We start from the raw sequence: 15,993 nt of genomic DNA on the forward strand, positions 1-15,993 counted from the left end.
CTTCTTTCTTCTTTCTTCTTTCTTCCATCTTCTTTCTTCTTTCTTCTCTCCTCTCTCCTTTCTCCTCTCTCCTCTCTCTTCTTTCCTCTGCCTCCTCTGGGTATCACAGGCTGCTTTTATAGTGGATCCGGGCGGGACCCCTTTGTGATGCCAGAGCTCTCTGAGGTCACAGTGGCCGCCCCTGATGCATCACAAAGGGGGTCCCACGGGTGCTCCCGCAGGAGCCGCTCCCGCCACCAGGCTGGATCCCTGATGCGGGCCTAGCTCTGCCAATAAAGCACAGCAAGCTCCCATCAGATGAGGGTGTCAATGGTCCCTGGTGTCCCTGTGCGCCAGCAGCGACTTGCTCAGGGTGTGCCCGGGCCCACGTCTCTGCTCGCCTGGGCTTTCCCTGGCTCGGGAGAGCCCCCTGGATCCCACTCAGGAGTGCTCTGCTGGGGATCGGGCCTCTCACAACCAGGGCCCTATGCCGGGAGTGCATCCCTTGGGACCCAGACCGCTCCAAAGGTTTGTCCTTGCTTCACCTGTGCCAAGAGTGACACGCGGGACACGTTTCTGCCAGATCAGCATGTGCAGAGCTGAACTTCCAGTGCCCTTTCTGTTCAAAGCCCTCTGGAGGCAAAAGGGGGGCTGGGGTGAGGGGGAATGCCAGTAAATGGGAACTTAAGTATTCAAGAAAAGAAAGGACCAGAAAAAGACAGCTTCAAATATGAGATAAGTAACAACAACAACAACAACAACACAAGGCGTTACCAATTCTGGAACTTTTTCAATAAAAACATGGAACACTAACTTATATAATCTTATAGGAAATAGCCTTAAGTTTTAAATAAACAAGTGATTGTTCAATGCTAACATATATAATCTTAGAGGAACTCATCTTCCATTTTAAATAAATCTGCAGTCAAACCTGTCAATAGGCAACAAAAGGAGCACATGCTTGAAGGCTCCCTTTGGGACATCGCTCACACTGCTGTGCTTTCCCAGGTGGACACACAGAAGTCTGAGGTTCTCAACATTTAATTTGCCTCAGCATTTAATTTGCCTCAGCCTTTACAGGCAGAGTTTGCTCTCAGGCATCCATGTCTAACGGCAGAGTTTGGAAAAGGGACGTACTACCCATAGCTGAAGAGGGTGATGCTGGGATCACTTAAGTAAACTGGAAATATACAAATTCATGGGACTAGATGGGATGAAGCTGGGCTAGGCAAAAGGAAGAAAACTCTCAATAGTGAGGATTGTCAGGCACTAGAGCAAGTTGCCCAGAAACTGTCTGCAGTTTCTATTCTTGGAGGATTTCAAAAATCAGCTAAATGAGGCCTTGAGAAACTTTCTGTTTCATTAAGCAGAAGATTGCATGAGATTCCTGCAGAACTCCTTTCTAACTTATTATTTTCTATGATTCTCAATAAGCAACTGAACGTAAACTTAAGATCCCCTGGAGATGTGCCTTAAATTGTGCAATGTTGAATGTAGCATGTTGTAAATGCCACAGAGATCCCAAATCACCCATGAGACATGGGAATCTAAAGGAGAGGGTAGCAGTGGTGGTCCAGGGACTGGAGCTGCTAGAGAGGTCTCTAAACTGTGGTTGTGAGGATTAGCAGGGCTTAAACAGTGTTTTCTGCTGCTCCATTCCAATCAGTCACCCTTTAGGTGTGCTGTAGGTGCTCTAGGACTTCCTGTACTGAACCTCCTAGTGCTCACTCAGTGTATTGGTGTCACACTCTCCAAGGACTTCACGAGCCCCAACAGATCACTCAAAGAAATGACCCTAACAGATCTCTCTAACAAGAGTCCTGTGTGGGCTGAGACCTTCCTGAACACTGAGTTAACATCAACATGATCAACTGTGGCAGCTCACAGTGGATCTGTTCTTGTTTCATGCTGCTGACAGAGCTTACACTAGCAGTAGAGTGCAGTGAAGTCTTGCCACTTAGGAGTTACCAGCAGACAAGATCTCTGAAAAATACCCCAAGCAGACCTGGGTTTTCTTGTTATGCTTTTACCTTGTCCCTGAGTGCCTGCTGCTTCAGATGTTGCACAGCTGCTGGTTCAGCAGGTTCATACACACAGAAAGGCTACTGTAACCACTTCAGGTTTAATTTAGGTTTAATCAGTGTTCTGGACAGGTGAACATTTTTTATTTCAACACTATTTCAGAAAAGTTTTGTTGGAGGCTCCTGAATCCTCCAGAGACTTCTGGTTGGAAGCACAAGCAAATTTTTCCAGGCCTGTAGCAGCAGACAGTGTATCTGAACAAGCAAGACACTCCATCCCCTGCTGACTGAGTACATGGAGCCATGAATGTCCTGGAGCAAAACCCAGAAAATTTTTGAAGCTTCTCTGTGATTGATGAAATCCTGGGGAGTAAAACCCCACAAGAACCAAGCTTAACTTTGCAGTAAGGATGTAACTTTGAACAGGACAAAGTTGCACATACCTATTAGCAATGAAAGAGTCAATTTAGATCATCTCTTTAAACAGTAGCCCTTCTGTTTGATGTTGAGTCTGAACTATTGTCTGATGACGGTTCAAATGTGAGTCCCATGTATAACCTTTCAGAAGTTGTATGACTCTGGAAAGGTGAGAAACCCTGCTGAGAGTATGTCTGCATTAAAATAATGGGGTTTCTGTGCAATTCTAAGTGTTCGTTTCCAATCAGGCCTCAATTGCTGCATTAATGTCCCTTGGCATGAGTAGAATTAACATAAAATCATAGAACTATATTATTTTTTTAGTTTTATACTTTCTTTGCACAGGCAGAAACACCTGAGTGTTGTGACTAGAATACCACACAAGAGGGGACACTGTTCAAAGAAGGCAAAACTGATGTACAACACTGAGCAGAGGGTTGTAGCAAAGCAGGGAAGTCATGTAAAAATCCAGGATTCTAGCTTTAATATCAAGAATAATTTACTGCTTAAGTGGTCTTACATGTAATACAATAAGCCCTGCAGGATAAGAATTGTTTCAGGGTTGTTTTTTTTTTTTTATTGGAAAACATCACTGAAAGATTCCTTTCAAAATAAACATCACTGTTCCTGGGAGAGCAAAACAGATGAATTGGCTCTGAGTTCTGGATTTCTCCATAATCTAATTTAAAACAGAACAAAGAAAAAAGGAATCAGTGGAATAGCAACCTCATAGAGCAGAAGAACATAATTCAAGTGTTAAGAGGACATTTACAAACACCATTATTAATGCCAAAACATTGGTTTATCTTTTCAGTGAGTTCTAGATGTCAGTTTTGGTCAGTTACATTGAAGGTCAGAAACTTGTCCATATATTGTATATTGATAAAATACTTCTCTGTGGTTTCACGTTCTCATCTGAGGTATCATCCAAGCCAAACTCATCCTTGATGAATTAATATCAATGGAGTCACATGCCAGGAGTGCAGTCCTTTCAGTACTCATCAGTCTAGTATCAAATGGGTATTTAATTGGTCCAGTTTGCAGAACTGACCCCTGGCTCTCACTCAAGCCACCCCCTGCGACACAACATGGATATTATGGACCTGTTGCATCCTTTTTTCCCCTCACTGTCCCAAGTACCCACAGACCTTCCCATCCAAACTGGTGAGATACATTCAGGTAAAAAATATGCCACTTGGCTTAGCCCAAATCTTTTTGTCATGCTTCTGCTTCTCAGTCAGATCAGCCATTTGTATGTTTTAGTTCACTTGTGCCATCCATAAACCTCCTCTGGGTGTGCAGGGCATGGCTGAAGCCCCCAGTTTGGGCCCTGTGAGGGGGCACTGCTGACAAGCCCCTGTGGCTGCAAGGGAGGGAGAGAGAGAAGAGTCCATATGGGTGCTGGTAATCTTGGCTGGGACCTTCATAGCTCTGAGAATGTCGGCAGATGTTGGATATGGAGCACTGCTACTCCCAGTGTACTTGCAAGTGGGTCCCAGCTCCTCAGTGTCACCATCTTGGAGGGACAGAGAGGAGCCCCATAGCTTCTGAAGTCACACGTGCTTTTTGCCTTTTGGGGGAAGACAAGGACTTTGGCTGGAAACAGCCAGCACAAGACAGCCAATGGAAGGTACTTTCAGTGAACAGCACGAAGTTATTTTGGTCTCACACTATGCACTACCTTTGCTATTTATCCCCGAGTGTCTTTTCTAGCACTGTGTTTATTTATACTCACACAACTATAGCCCCCTCAGTGACAACGTCAGTAATTCTCAAGGCAGTGGCATTTGTAGTGGTGAGCAAAAGGCAAGAGCTGGTCCCCATCAGTGGCAGGGTGACCAGTGACGAAGGCAGTATGTCACAGACAACTTTGGAATTCTTGGCTTCCTCCCACCTAGAAAAGGAATGGAAAGAGGGAGATGGAGCTCAAAAAGGCAAGATGCAAAGGCATCCCCATAGAGGCTTAGGGGTTTTGCCAAGAGAATTAAAAATGTTTTACAAGGAATCAAGTAGGTTTATAGGAAATCTGGAGATCTGTGTATGCCAAGGGCTTCTCATTCTTCCAAGGCAAAGCTGTTAGCACGGCACTTTTTAAAGTTACTTCCTGAGATATCCCAGCTCAACTCACTCAATTCATGCTCTAGTGATGGTATTGCAGATTGGCAAAAGGGAAATTCATTGTGTCCAAAACCTTGTCATTTTCTTGCTTTAGGAAAGAAGTGATTCTGTGAGAGAGCAGATTCAACATACTCAACTATTATTTACATCAAAGAAATGAACTGGTTCTTTTGATGACCTTGGAAAAATGCAACTTGATTTGTTTGAGCAGGGCATTTTAAAGGTTTTTAAAAATCCTATTTGATAATATTATGGATTAATCAAGGCACACACAGCATCTGGACCTGCATGTTCTGTTGGCATGTGTGCCTGCCTGTTCAGAGGGGCACAAATTTCCTGGCACTGATGAGAGTGATACCTCAGGGCTTTTTGAGGATTAAGCCTTGATTCCCTGTGCTGACATTCTCCATAAAGGTCAGTTAGCATTTCCCATGTCCGCTGTCAAATTCACTGACACTGAGCCCTCTCTTTCACTAAAGATGATTCAGGCCTTGGAATATGCCCTTGACTAAGGAGCTATTTTGGTTTCAGAACCAGCTGTTTCTCTGGTGCAAACGGGTGTAGCTCTTATTTAAGTCAAAGGAGGGGAGTTTGACAACCTTAGCTGCTTTGCCAGTATATCTGTTTTGGCAAATCCTCCTAGCAGAAGCACAGCTTATATCCACAAGAGAGTGCTTTGAGTGGTAGGTCTGACTCCTGCTCCCTGTGTGAAGGGATGCAGAGAGGAAGAGGCTGCTTGGCTGACATAACAGTGCCAGTACAAGGCTTTATCTGCCATGACTATGGGTGTTTCTCTTGCAATCATGATGGAAAAGGCTAGTCTGGCAAATCCTTTGAGTGTGGGCCAGGCCTGAGGACCTGGCTGTATATTTAGATGTCCCCTACTGTCATTTTCAGTCTGTGTGCTGAAAGATCTGTGGGCTTCTCTGTTTGGCATTATCTCCTTGATATGAGGTCTCTTAAACCACCCTCTCCCTTCTCTTGCTGCCCTCTGTGCCTTCCCAGTGTGCAAGCTGCAGTGCTGTCAGTCATAGCTTTTCCTTGTAAAACCTGCACCTTCCTCCCAGGCAGGCCTGCCCTCCCTACAGTGCTAATGCTCCTGACAGCTCAACAGCAATCCCTGTCCTGCCAGCTCCACTCCATGCCATCTGCGTGGATGAAGCCTCTCCTTCAGCCCCCAGGCCCGCCAAACCTGTGCTTTGCTTGTGTCTTGGATCAAGTCACATTCATCATCTCCCTTCCCTCATGGCCAAAGAAGTCTCTGCCTTTGTCCATGTCTCTATGTAACAATACAGGAGAGCCAACCAAAAAAGAGTAGAGTGCTTTAATTAATCATATCTCCATTGTATAGCTGGATAACTTGAGGCCAGCAATATCTGGTGGGTAGCCCAAGGTCATAAAGACATTCTGTGTCAGAACCTGCATTTATATCCAGCTTTCCTGAATCCCAGACCCTTATCTTAGTCATTAGAGCACCTATAACAGCTCTCTGCTACACTTTCCCCTGCATGTACTAATGAATATTTCCCCTTCAATATTGAACACTTTCAGTCATGAACTCTTTATTGTATACCCAGATGCAGTCTGACAAATCCATGTTTTCCCTTTACTAAAGCAATGGAAGCATATACTTCTGATGAAATTTAGCTTCAGCTAAAGAACCAGCAAAGTTTTTTCTGTTGCTGCATTTTCCTTAGTTCTTGAAATCAGTGCTGAGACAAGTCCACTTGTGTGACATCTGCTGATAAACTGGGATCATGAATATAAAATCCAGACTTCTTACATCAGTCTGAACATACCAGACATTCTCTAGGTCAGTATTTGGAAAAAGCTATCACAGGCAGCTTATGGGGCAGGAGTGGATTTCATACATATGACTTATACTCTAGTTTTAGCATAGAAATATCTGAAGCATGTATCAGTGACTCATTTGTTAAAATATTGAATCTTGAAGCAAGGAAATTATCTTGCTGACTGTGTTTCTGTACTTTCTAGTATGTGTCATGGAAAAAATTGGCTATCATGCCAGACTGCCTCCGAGGAAGGTCATATTCCTTTAGCACCTGTTGATTAACACAATACCTTACTTTTAATTATTAAGCATGATTGAAGCCTCTGTGGGTATTTCCAATAGTTGCTGGAATGCTGAGATAGTGGATATTTACCTGTTCTGGCCTGCTGGGCTGTAAGAACCCAGAAGGAGTCATTTGTTTACATTAAGATTCCCATTCTGATGAAGTCTGCCCCAGAAGACTCCACAGCTGGAGGGTGCTATATCTGCTGATCCAGATCAGTGCTGTGCTGCTCTTCCAGACCTCCTCAGGGCTGGCTAGTTTTTGTAATTTTGGTCTCTCAGGACCTTTTCGAGTAAAGAGATAATGCAAAGCCTCTGACACCCAGGAGGAAATGTCAGCTCGGTGGGATTAGGTGACAGTGATGAGCTGAAGTGGCAGTGTTGTGGATGGTGGGAGACTCTGATGGGTCGTGGTCTTGTGGCAAATAACAGGTTGAAAACAAAGTATGAGCTACCCAGTGGAATTATATGGAATTAGATGACATCTCCCTAGCGTGGCTTTCTCTCCAAGACCCCGTAGTGCAGAGGCAGCTGTCCATGGATCATGGTGCAGGAGGGCAGTCAGGCAGAAGGAAAGGGGACGTGGTGTGGTACCATGGGTACATGTGCTATGAGCTCGTCTGCGAAGGAGTTTGGACGTAAAGGTCTCACCTTCAGGTCACAGGATTAGATGGGTTGGATTGGGCTGATGAAGATATGCAAGGGAGCCAGAGTAAGCCATGCCCTTCTGGATGCTACATGTCAGCATCCTCCCCTGTGTCAGCAAAGAAGAGCTCTGTTGACGTGGAGAATACGTGTCTGAAGCCAGTTACATCAGCTCTGCCCCAGCTCCAGGCATGTTGTAGCAGAAATGCAGGATTTCAGCAATGCTGTTCAAGGTTCATGGGCTTTTCAAGAGAATTGTCAATGCAGACCAGTACTGTTTGCACTGCAACTGAGTGAAAAATGTTGTGGAGGGAACATAAATCAGCAAGTTAGGATTTTATTTTTGGGCTGAAAATAGAACATTTCTGCCTTGTGATTTCCCAGCTTAAACTTTATGTGGACATTGCTCAATTTTTTTTTCATTATTGCTATAATTTAATTGTGGGATTTAGTCTTTGGAAACAACCAAACAAACTGAAAACAAAACACATCAACCATCCAGTTCTGTTATTCAAAAGAAAATTTGTTAGCAGGATATGTGCACTTATTAAATTAGAATGTTTATTAGTTGCTCATTTACTCCTTCAAGTATGAGAGGAAGCTCTCTCTTGTCTCCCAACCTGCTTCTGTCTGGGAAAGCTGATAATATCTTGCTTTTAAACTGCAATTTCTCCTCCTGTTTTCAGCAGACTTGATGGTTGCAAATGAAAAGTGACCACAGAGGGAGTGGCTAAAGTGTCACTGTTGAACAGGCTGATGATTATTAGTCATGGTATATATTGGGAAAGGCTCTTCATAATTTTATATGCCATAAAAATAATTTGTTTTTGCTCCGAGTCCACTAAACTGCTGTTTCAGCTGGATATTTGTTGCAGCTTGCTGCATTACAAAATCCTTGGTCATCTGGATAGTATTTCTGTAGCAGGGGTGAGAAGTTATGGTAGCAGCTCTAAAGCTTTATTAGGAAGAAAGTTCTATGTTTACTGTTTAGCATGGGATAGACTAGGAAGGGAAGATAGTTTGTTAGAAATGCCAACACTGTAATTTTATCCTTTTTTTTTGGACATCTTTTCTACTTACGTAATTTATAAAGCCCCTTTCAGTAGGGGCTTCATGTAAAATATCATAGGCAAAAAATGTATGGGAACATCCTCTTCTAGCTCTCCCTTCCAAAGGAAAACATGGAGTAGTTAAGCTTTACATTTTCTGAAGTGCTGCATGCATGTGGTTGTGGAATTGAACATGCTTAGAGCTCTCTGAAATACTTCTCATGCTGCTATAAATATACACACTTTACTAACAACTTGCATTATTGGCAACATTGTTGTCTACTGTACTCATTTCAAAAATAATGGTTTTGTGTAATTCTCAGCAATATGATACAAACATAACCCCTGTAATGAAAAACTGGTTCAAAAAGGGACTGAAGACCTCATTGTTCGGTCTAATACATAATCTGCTGACTGCTCTGTTCAATTTGGGCTTCAGACTGTAAACTCCTGGGTCAGGTTTTTTATAATCTTGGTGTGAGCCGACTGATTGAAGCACAGACAATGGAAGGGCAAGCCAAAGGCTCCAGATCTTACTGGCTTATTGTTATTTCAGATTCCCACTTCCAATTTACTGGAAAAAAAAATATGTATTTCACTCATAAGATGGGGAAGAAGAACTCAAAAACTGTGATTTTAATGGGGACAGGTGGTAGTCTGAATCTCCAGCACCTGGAAACAGAGAGCCAAGAGATGTGAACCAACTGATCCTCCCAGGGTAGTGCTAATTTCCAGACCTATCCCTCACTCAGACCATCAGTGCTGCGGTTCCCAATTCCCAACTAAGGAAGGTGACCTGTAAAATACAGAAGAGAGAGATGATCCCAGCCCTTTCTGAGTAATGCAGAGATGGGCATGGCCATGGTGACAACATTCCCCCTTTATGCTACTGATGTGGCTTTTTTTCTGAAGAAATGGCAAGGTTTACTGCTTTGGGGATGGATCCTGTTTTGCTTATGGAGGTTTAAGAAACTTCCTACCATGTGGTGAGAGTGGGGAAGGAAAGATGTGGCTTGCACTGCACTACAATTTTTCTCTTAAAATATTTTATAATTAAAAAAAAAATTATGCATTCGCTGAGATCTAAACTGATTATAAATGTCTCATTTTGAAAACAGTGGCAGATTTTACCCTTTTGATAATTCCACAGAAAATACTTAAATTAATTGATTTTCTTTTTTTTTTTTTTTTTTTTTTTATTTTTTTTTTTTTTTTTTTTTTTTTTTGGTAATTTAGGCTGACTCAAATTATCGGTATGAAACAGCTTGATTTAGTCCAAGCTTTTTTTATGGCTGACCTCTGAAAAATGTTATTTGTCTAATTTATTCAACTAATTCAAGCTAGGAAATCTGCCAAATTCTTGAAAATTCTCCAGTGACAGGAAATTATTATCCTGTGACTTCTCTAAGTCTAATGGTGTTTCTATTTAGCCTGCTCATAGCTTTGGTAGTGGACAACAACTTGTAATATTGACTGATGGTTTCTTTGGCACTGGGTTAACTTTGGCGTATTTGAGGTACTGGGACTCTCCTGTCAGAAAAGCAGGCAGTGACACACAGATCATTCAAAGGACAATTCTTTGATGTCTTTTATGACCCAAACAGGAGAGAACTGGCCTCACCCACAGGCCAGCCTGTATTTATCCAAGCTGCTTGCTCCATCATAACTTTCCCCGGTGCTAACGGGCTGTGTGAAAGAGGACACCGTGTTCCTTACCCTGCTTCCAGCCTCTCCTCCATGCTGGCAAAAGCAGAGGCTTGAGTGTGGCTGCGATGATATTCTCTCTTTCTCTGCAGGTTTCAGGTTGAAGGGGGCCCCTGACGGCCAAAGGACTCGTGACATTAAAAAATACACACTTTTGAGTCTGTGTTGACACACAGACATTTCATGGTCTTAAATAACACTTGACTGGCATGTTCTTTTTTGATGCCAGCTCACTCATTCTGATCATGGCACACTTCTGCCTATGAAATGACAATAAAGAGAGTTTGGACTATTGATACCACCTGTTGATAGCAGGATTTTTCATGTCCTGCTCTCATATAGCTAATGAACTCCTGTTTAAGTGGATGTCTTTTCTCCTAATCCTGTTTGTAACTTGTCAGGTATAATTTGTAAATGCTCAACACTATCTTAGGTACTTTACATAGTTTATAGCGTTATTTTTTAACTGCATTGGATTTACTTCGGTGCAAAGCAGGTGATCAATTATTGTACAGCTGCTTTTCCAAATTTATTCTTCAAAACTAAAGGAGACTCATATTTACTTTTTGGCATGCTTCTACAGGTTCCAACTCACTGCTGTGAATTTCTGGCTCATAGTTCCAAGTCTGGGAAAACAACAGAAACTATCAGTAAGATGTATGGTTTGCTTCTGCATTTGAGTGTGCAGGTCCATCCAGTGTAATGTGCCTGTTTTTTTCCCTTGCACATCAATATCAACATTTAGTGAAAGCTTCATTTTCAGGCTATATAGAAAAAGTATTTGCACCAAAGTATTCACTCATCAAATTTGCACACAAAAATGGCACCTGTAACCAGGCATTTCCTCACTTCAGTTCAATTTTTGCTTAAACAGGCAGTTGGATGACTGGAGAATGGTTCTCTGATGCTGAGTGATGAATCCATTAATGTTTGAATGAACAACTCTCAGAATATGAGAACTGCACACAAGTGGAGTTGCATTTTCACAGGAATTGCCTGTAAGCATTGCCTGTGCTTGCATCCCTAAGTGATGGAGGCGTGCAGTCACTCAGTGCAGCATATAACCAATACTTCATTAAAAAGGGCTTAAACAACTTCCTGAACAGATTATTTTGTTTTAGAACTGTCTGATTAGCATTGCTACTTACCTAGAGAAAGATTTGCTCTTGTGAAGTGATCCTGCCTGAGAGAAGCTGTAAAAAAGCTGTAAAAAATGCTGAATGACATGAAAGAGGTCACGATGGTGTGATGGTGTCAATGCTTCACCACTACCACAAGAACTCAGGATTGCCAACTGAAATGTTTAGGCCATTTTTAAACTTTTTCACTTGCCACCCAGCTAAAGTGTGATACACCTCAAACCACCAGATGTGGATCTTGAAAGCATACACAGATCAAAACCTGGTTAAACAGATAAAAAGTCTGCTAGCAGGTATGTGCCTTCAGCTCGTGAATCCTTAAGTTGCAGGTTGCTCGAAGCTAGGAGGCCACATCTATTTTTACCTTGCTTACATCCTTCTTATAAGCACCCACTGATAAGTCATGCATCTTTGAGTGGTGTGTTGGCAGGAGGAGACATTCAGAGCAAAAGAGCTGCTCACAGCTTCCAGCTGATGAGATACTTCTGCAAGTGGTGGTGGCTTCTGTACCTTTGTGCTCAATATCCTTGGATTTTCCCTCTGCTAATTTCTTGGCAGATTTTCTAAGTATTAGTATTTGTGCTTTCTGCTGTCCTCCTGTACCAAGAATTGTACCAGGCACAGATTCTGGGAAGCTAACTGGGAAAGCCATGGGGTCTCTGCCATTTACTCAGGGGTCGAGGCTCAGCTGTGAAGTGCTGTCTCTGGACAGCACTGATGTGATTTAATAGGTGCCAAAAGCTTTTCTTCTCAGAATGTTCCCTCAGAAGCTTTTTCAATTACCACTTATTGATGAACGTCATGAAAACAATGTGAGGAAATAATTAGAAAAGACGCAGACCAAAAAAAAAAAAAAAAAAAAAAAAAAAAAAAGAAAAGAAAGAAAAGGGAAAACGTATGGAAAATCAGCCTAGTCTTTGGGAGCGTTGCAGCTCCTCGACGATTTCATTTCCTTGGGTGCCCCCTCGTGTCCACCACTAGCGTAGCCAAACGCGTTTGGACTGACCAAAAAAAAAAAAAGTATCCACTTGCTATCACCTTATAAGGTTAATTCATTTCAAAATCCTTTGTCCCCCCCCTCTATTTAGTACGCCTATGACTTCATCTCTAAAGAATCCATGTGCAAATTTTCAGGTTGAATGCATAGTTTATGCCTTATCTTGGACAGTCCAAAACCAAAGAAGGATTCCTCTGCTTGAGTTTTGCCCCGTTATGTGCACTTTCAAACTTCTCCAGAGACTTCATCAACACTTCTAGGCATGATTTTAAGAGGAGCAATTCCAGCTGAAATGCCAGAGAGCTGAGGATGCTCATAGCAGTTGATCAAATCAAGGAGTTAAACTTTGTGCATCTAATTGAAAGTATTTCCCACATGGGCTGGTGTGATCAGAAGGTTGAATTATGACCAAAAAGCCAGAGAGTCTCTGGCATTTCTGTCACATGAAATTAAAGCATCTGTTTTAAACCATATAGTCATAGAAGAGGATCCATCTCTTGTGGAAGTACAGTAATGTGTCATCAGCTTGCTCTAGTATGTTCCCTGCTGTGCTGCTTAGATTTGCAGGAGCAGAGTAGGATTCCCTCACAATCCAGTCTGGATTTGTATAGCAGATTTGCATTCTTCCTGCTGTCAGAAGAGCAGTAGAAAAAATATTCTGATTATCAAGCCAATGAGAACAGTTCCTCTCTTTGAAACCTCAACAACTGAATACCAAAAATGCACACACATAGGTGGGTTATATTCAGGGTTCTTGGAGGCACAGCAGGAAGGAAATTGGTCAGTCTGGGCTAACAGACATCCTGCTCACCACTTTTTGGCACACTTAGGAGTGAAAATAAGAGGTATTAATTATGACAGTATGTGAAATGGAAAACAGATCCTTTCCTCCTCTTAACTAAAAGGGCAAAATAATGCAGGGAATGGAGCTTTGTCAAAAGAAAATTTTAAACAATCAGGTCTTACTCTTAGGCTTCAGCCAATTTACTGAAATGTTATTGTTTTGGTAGGCTACGTGAACTGAGCTCATAGAATCATAAAATCGCAGAATGGTTTGGGTTGGAAGGGACCTTAAAAATAATCCAGTTCCAAACCCCATTCCATGGGCAGGAACACTTTCCACTAGATCAGGTTGCTCCAAGCCCCATCCAATCTGGCCATGAACATGTCAAGGAATCAGCATCCACAACTTCTCTGGGCAACCTCTGCCAGTGCTTCACCATCCTCTGAGTAAAAAATTTCTTCCTAATATCTAATCTAAGTCTACTTTTTTTTTTTAGTTTGAAGCCCTTCCCCCTTTGTCCAGTCACAATATGCTCTCGTAAATAGTCTCGCTCCATCTTTCTTGTAGGTTCCCCTCAGTTCTGGGTTCAGTAGATTCATTCAGTAGATTCAATGTTATTGGTCAAAAAAAGTTTAGTTCACTCTCTTGCAAGCAAAAAGGGTAAAGAACTTATAGAGGTGAAAAATAACTTACATTTTGTCCACTAGAAAATGGTCCTACAGAAATATCTAAGGGGTATTGTATATGAAAGCTTTCATGAGCAGGAGGCAAAGAACTGAAGTCTTCAGGACTGGAAATCCATTTTCTTTCGCAGCACTAACCTCTACTTATAAGAAGATAAAAATTAAAACACACAATGTTCTTCGTTATGACATTGAATGAGCTTTTCTTTTAGACATTATGCTCTCACGAGGGCCCTCTGCTGGTCACATTCAAAGTGAAACACTCCGAAACAGCACTAGCACTTTTCAAACGGATGTAAAACTTAAGTCCTTGTGGATCAGTACTCCATTAGTTTCTATCTAAATAAGGTAAGAAAAAACTTTGTAATGGAAAAGTATTTTAAAACTGCTTGCTGCAGGATTTCTTGTGTTCGTGCTGGCCTCTGTCAGAGGCTATCAGCAATTGTATGTTTTCCCCTGATATTATCTACAAGGTGTGTAATTTTGTGAGATCATGTTTGGCTGCTGTGGCACTCATTACCTCACCAGCAGCAGGAGGAACTTCAGGAAGGAAACAAACTCCAGAAGCAGAAGGAATCTGAAGAAAACCAAAGTTCTTATTTTCACAAATACATCCCTGAGACAAGAATAAAAAGAAAGAAGACAAACTTTCTTTTATATACTGCCATTTTATATAGTAACATAATCTCCATTACAATAATGCTATTTTCTTTTTGCAAAAGCCCAGAACCTGCAAATTTTTAGGCATATGACATAATTTCTGGCCTATGAGATACTCAGCTTTCTGGACGGAACAATATAGCTTTAGTATGTGCCCCTAAATGTGCAAGTCATTTTGTACCATGTATCTGGTGAGTTCACAGAGATCTGTACCTGATACCTGGCTGCATCTGAGTCATTTGGTGGAAGACAGATATTGACAGTAGTGAGTTTGTAAGAAGGTGAAAGTTTCTGCTTCTGCATTAATTGTGTATTTCAAAAGCTGACAGATGGAAGTCTGTACAAACATCCAGCTACAGTAGCTATTCTGCTCAGCTTCCTTCCCATCTGTGTTATGGTGCTAATTTACTACATGTGGGTTGAGTGCTAAAGTGAGCAATAACTTGGATGAAAACTGAGTTCTTTGATTCAGGAACTAATACAAATTAGGACACCGACCTGCTGGAGCAAGTCCAGAGGAGGGTAACCAAGATGATGAGAGGGAGGGAGAACCTCTCCTGTGAGGAAAATGTTGGGAGAAATGTGATTGTTCAGCCTGGAAAACAGACAGCTTTGGGGTGGCCTTCCAGTACCTGAAGGGAGCCTACAGGAAAGATGGAGAGGGACTTTTACAAGAGCATGTAGTGACAGGACAAGGGGTAATGGCTTCAAACTGAAAAAAAGTAGGTTTAGATTAGACATTAGGAAAAAATTCTTTACTGTGAAGGTGGTGAGACACTGCAATAGGTTGCCCAGAGAAGTGGTGGATGCCCCATCCCAGAAAGTGTCCAAAGCCAGGCTGGATCTAGTGTAAGGTGTCCCTGCCCATGGCCAGGGGGTTGGAACTAGGTGGTCTTTCAGGTTTCTTCCAACCCAAACCATTCTGCGATCCTATAATAAACAAAAAAAGCACTAGATTTCAGTGTTGCGGCACCTTCACCAGGCAGGGCTCAAAGAGCTTTGCCGAAACCGATCCCTCAGGCCTCACAGAACTTTTATTTCAGCATTACAGAATGACCGACTACATTTGCTTCATCAATTTCATTGATGTCTAGAGGGTGGCGAGGCACTGGAACGGGTTTCTCGGAGAAGCTGTGGCTGCCCCATCCCTGGAAGCGCTGAAGGTCAGGCTGGGGGGGGGCCTTTGAGCCACCCGGTCCAGCGGAAGGTTCAGGGGGCTGTAACCGGGGGCAGGCGGGCGGCACGGCGACCCCTGAGGAAGACGCGGGGCCGGGGCGGGCGCTGAGGGAGGGGCCGGAGGGAGGGGCGGCCGCGGAGGGAGGGGCGGCCGCGGCGGGCGAAGCCTCGCGAGAGCGGGCGGGCGGCGGCTCCTCCCCGAGCCGGTGCCGGCGAGCGAGGCCTGCGCCGAGCCCGGGCCGGGCTGTGCCGGGCGGGCGGCGGGAGGGAGCGGAGGAGAGGAGGCGGCCGGGGCCCGTCCCGGCGCTCCCGGCAGGATGCCGGGCGGGCGGGTGTGCGGCGCCTGTGGGTGCGCGGAGATCGAGGTGGACGCGGCGCGGGGGGACGCGGTGTGCACGGGCTGCGGGTCGGTGCTGGAGGACAACATCATCGTGTCCGAGGTGCAGTTCGTGGAGAACAGCGGCGGCGGCTCCTCCGCCGTGGGGCAGTTCGTGTCGCTGGACGGTGAGTGCGGCCGGGAAGGGCCGGGGCGGGGCGGGGGAGGGGG

At 43.6% G+C, this 15,993-nt stretch overlaps 1 protein-coding gene and 2 long non-coding RNA genes across 4 annotated transcripts in view; 2 read left to right on the forward strand and 1 right to left on the reverse strand.

Moving 5' to 3' along the window:
- Window positions 1-2,094: 2,094 nt before the first annotated feature.
- LOC113944835 lies at window positions 2,095-5,235 on the reverse strand. Its single transcript, XR_003526840.1, has 5 exons — window positions 5,135-5,235; window positions 4,153-4,311; window positions 2,938-3,096; window positions 2,444-2,578; window positions 2,095-2,312 (listed from the first exon to the last, which is right to left on the reverse strand). It is a non-coding gene; the product is annotated as an uncharacterized LOC113944835 (long non-coding RNA).
- Window positions 4,307-7,459, forward strand: LOC113944836. The gene is made up of 3 exons (XR_003526841.1): window positions 4,307-4,426; window positions 6,233-6,348; window positions 7,267-7,459. It is a non-coding gene; the product is annotated as an uncharacterized LOC113944836 (long non-coding RNA).
- An 8,277-nt stretch (window positions 7,460-15,736) lies between these two features.
- Window positions 15,737-15,993, forward strand: part of BRF1 (BRF1, RNA polymerase III transcription initiation factor subunit) — a 172,774-nt gene continuing 172,517 nt past the window's right edge. The window contains exon 1 of one of the 2 annotated variants that reach the window (XM_027637598.1): window positions 15,737-15,950. In XM_027637598.1, coding sequence (XP_027493399.1) covers window positions 15,764-15,950 — 187 coding nt within the window. In that variant the 5' untranslated portion in view covers window positions 15,737-15,763. The remainder of the gene's footprint in view (window positions 15,951-15,993) is intronic. The other variant, XM_027637599.1, reaches the window with a different exon arrangement.

Source organism: Corapipo altera, unplaced genomic scaffold (genome assembly GCF_003945725.1).
Source record: "Corapipo altera isolate COAL_440 unplaced genomic scaffold, ASM394572v1 23, whole genome shotgun sequence".
NCBI lineage: Eukaryota > Metazoa > Chordata > Aves > Passeriformes > Pipridae > Corapipo > Corapipo altera.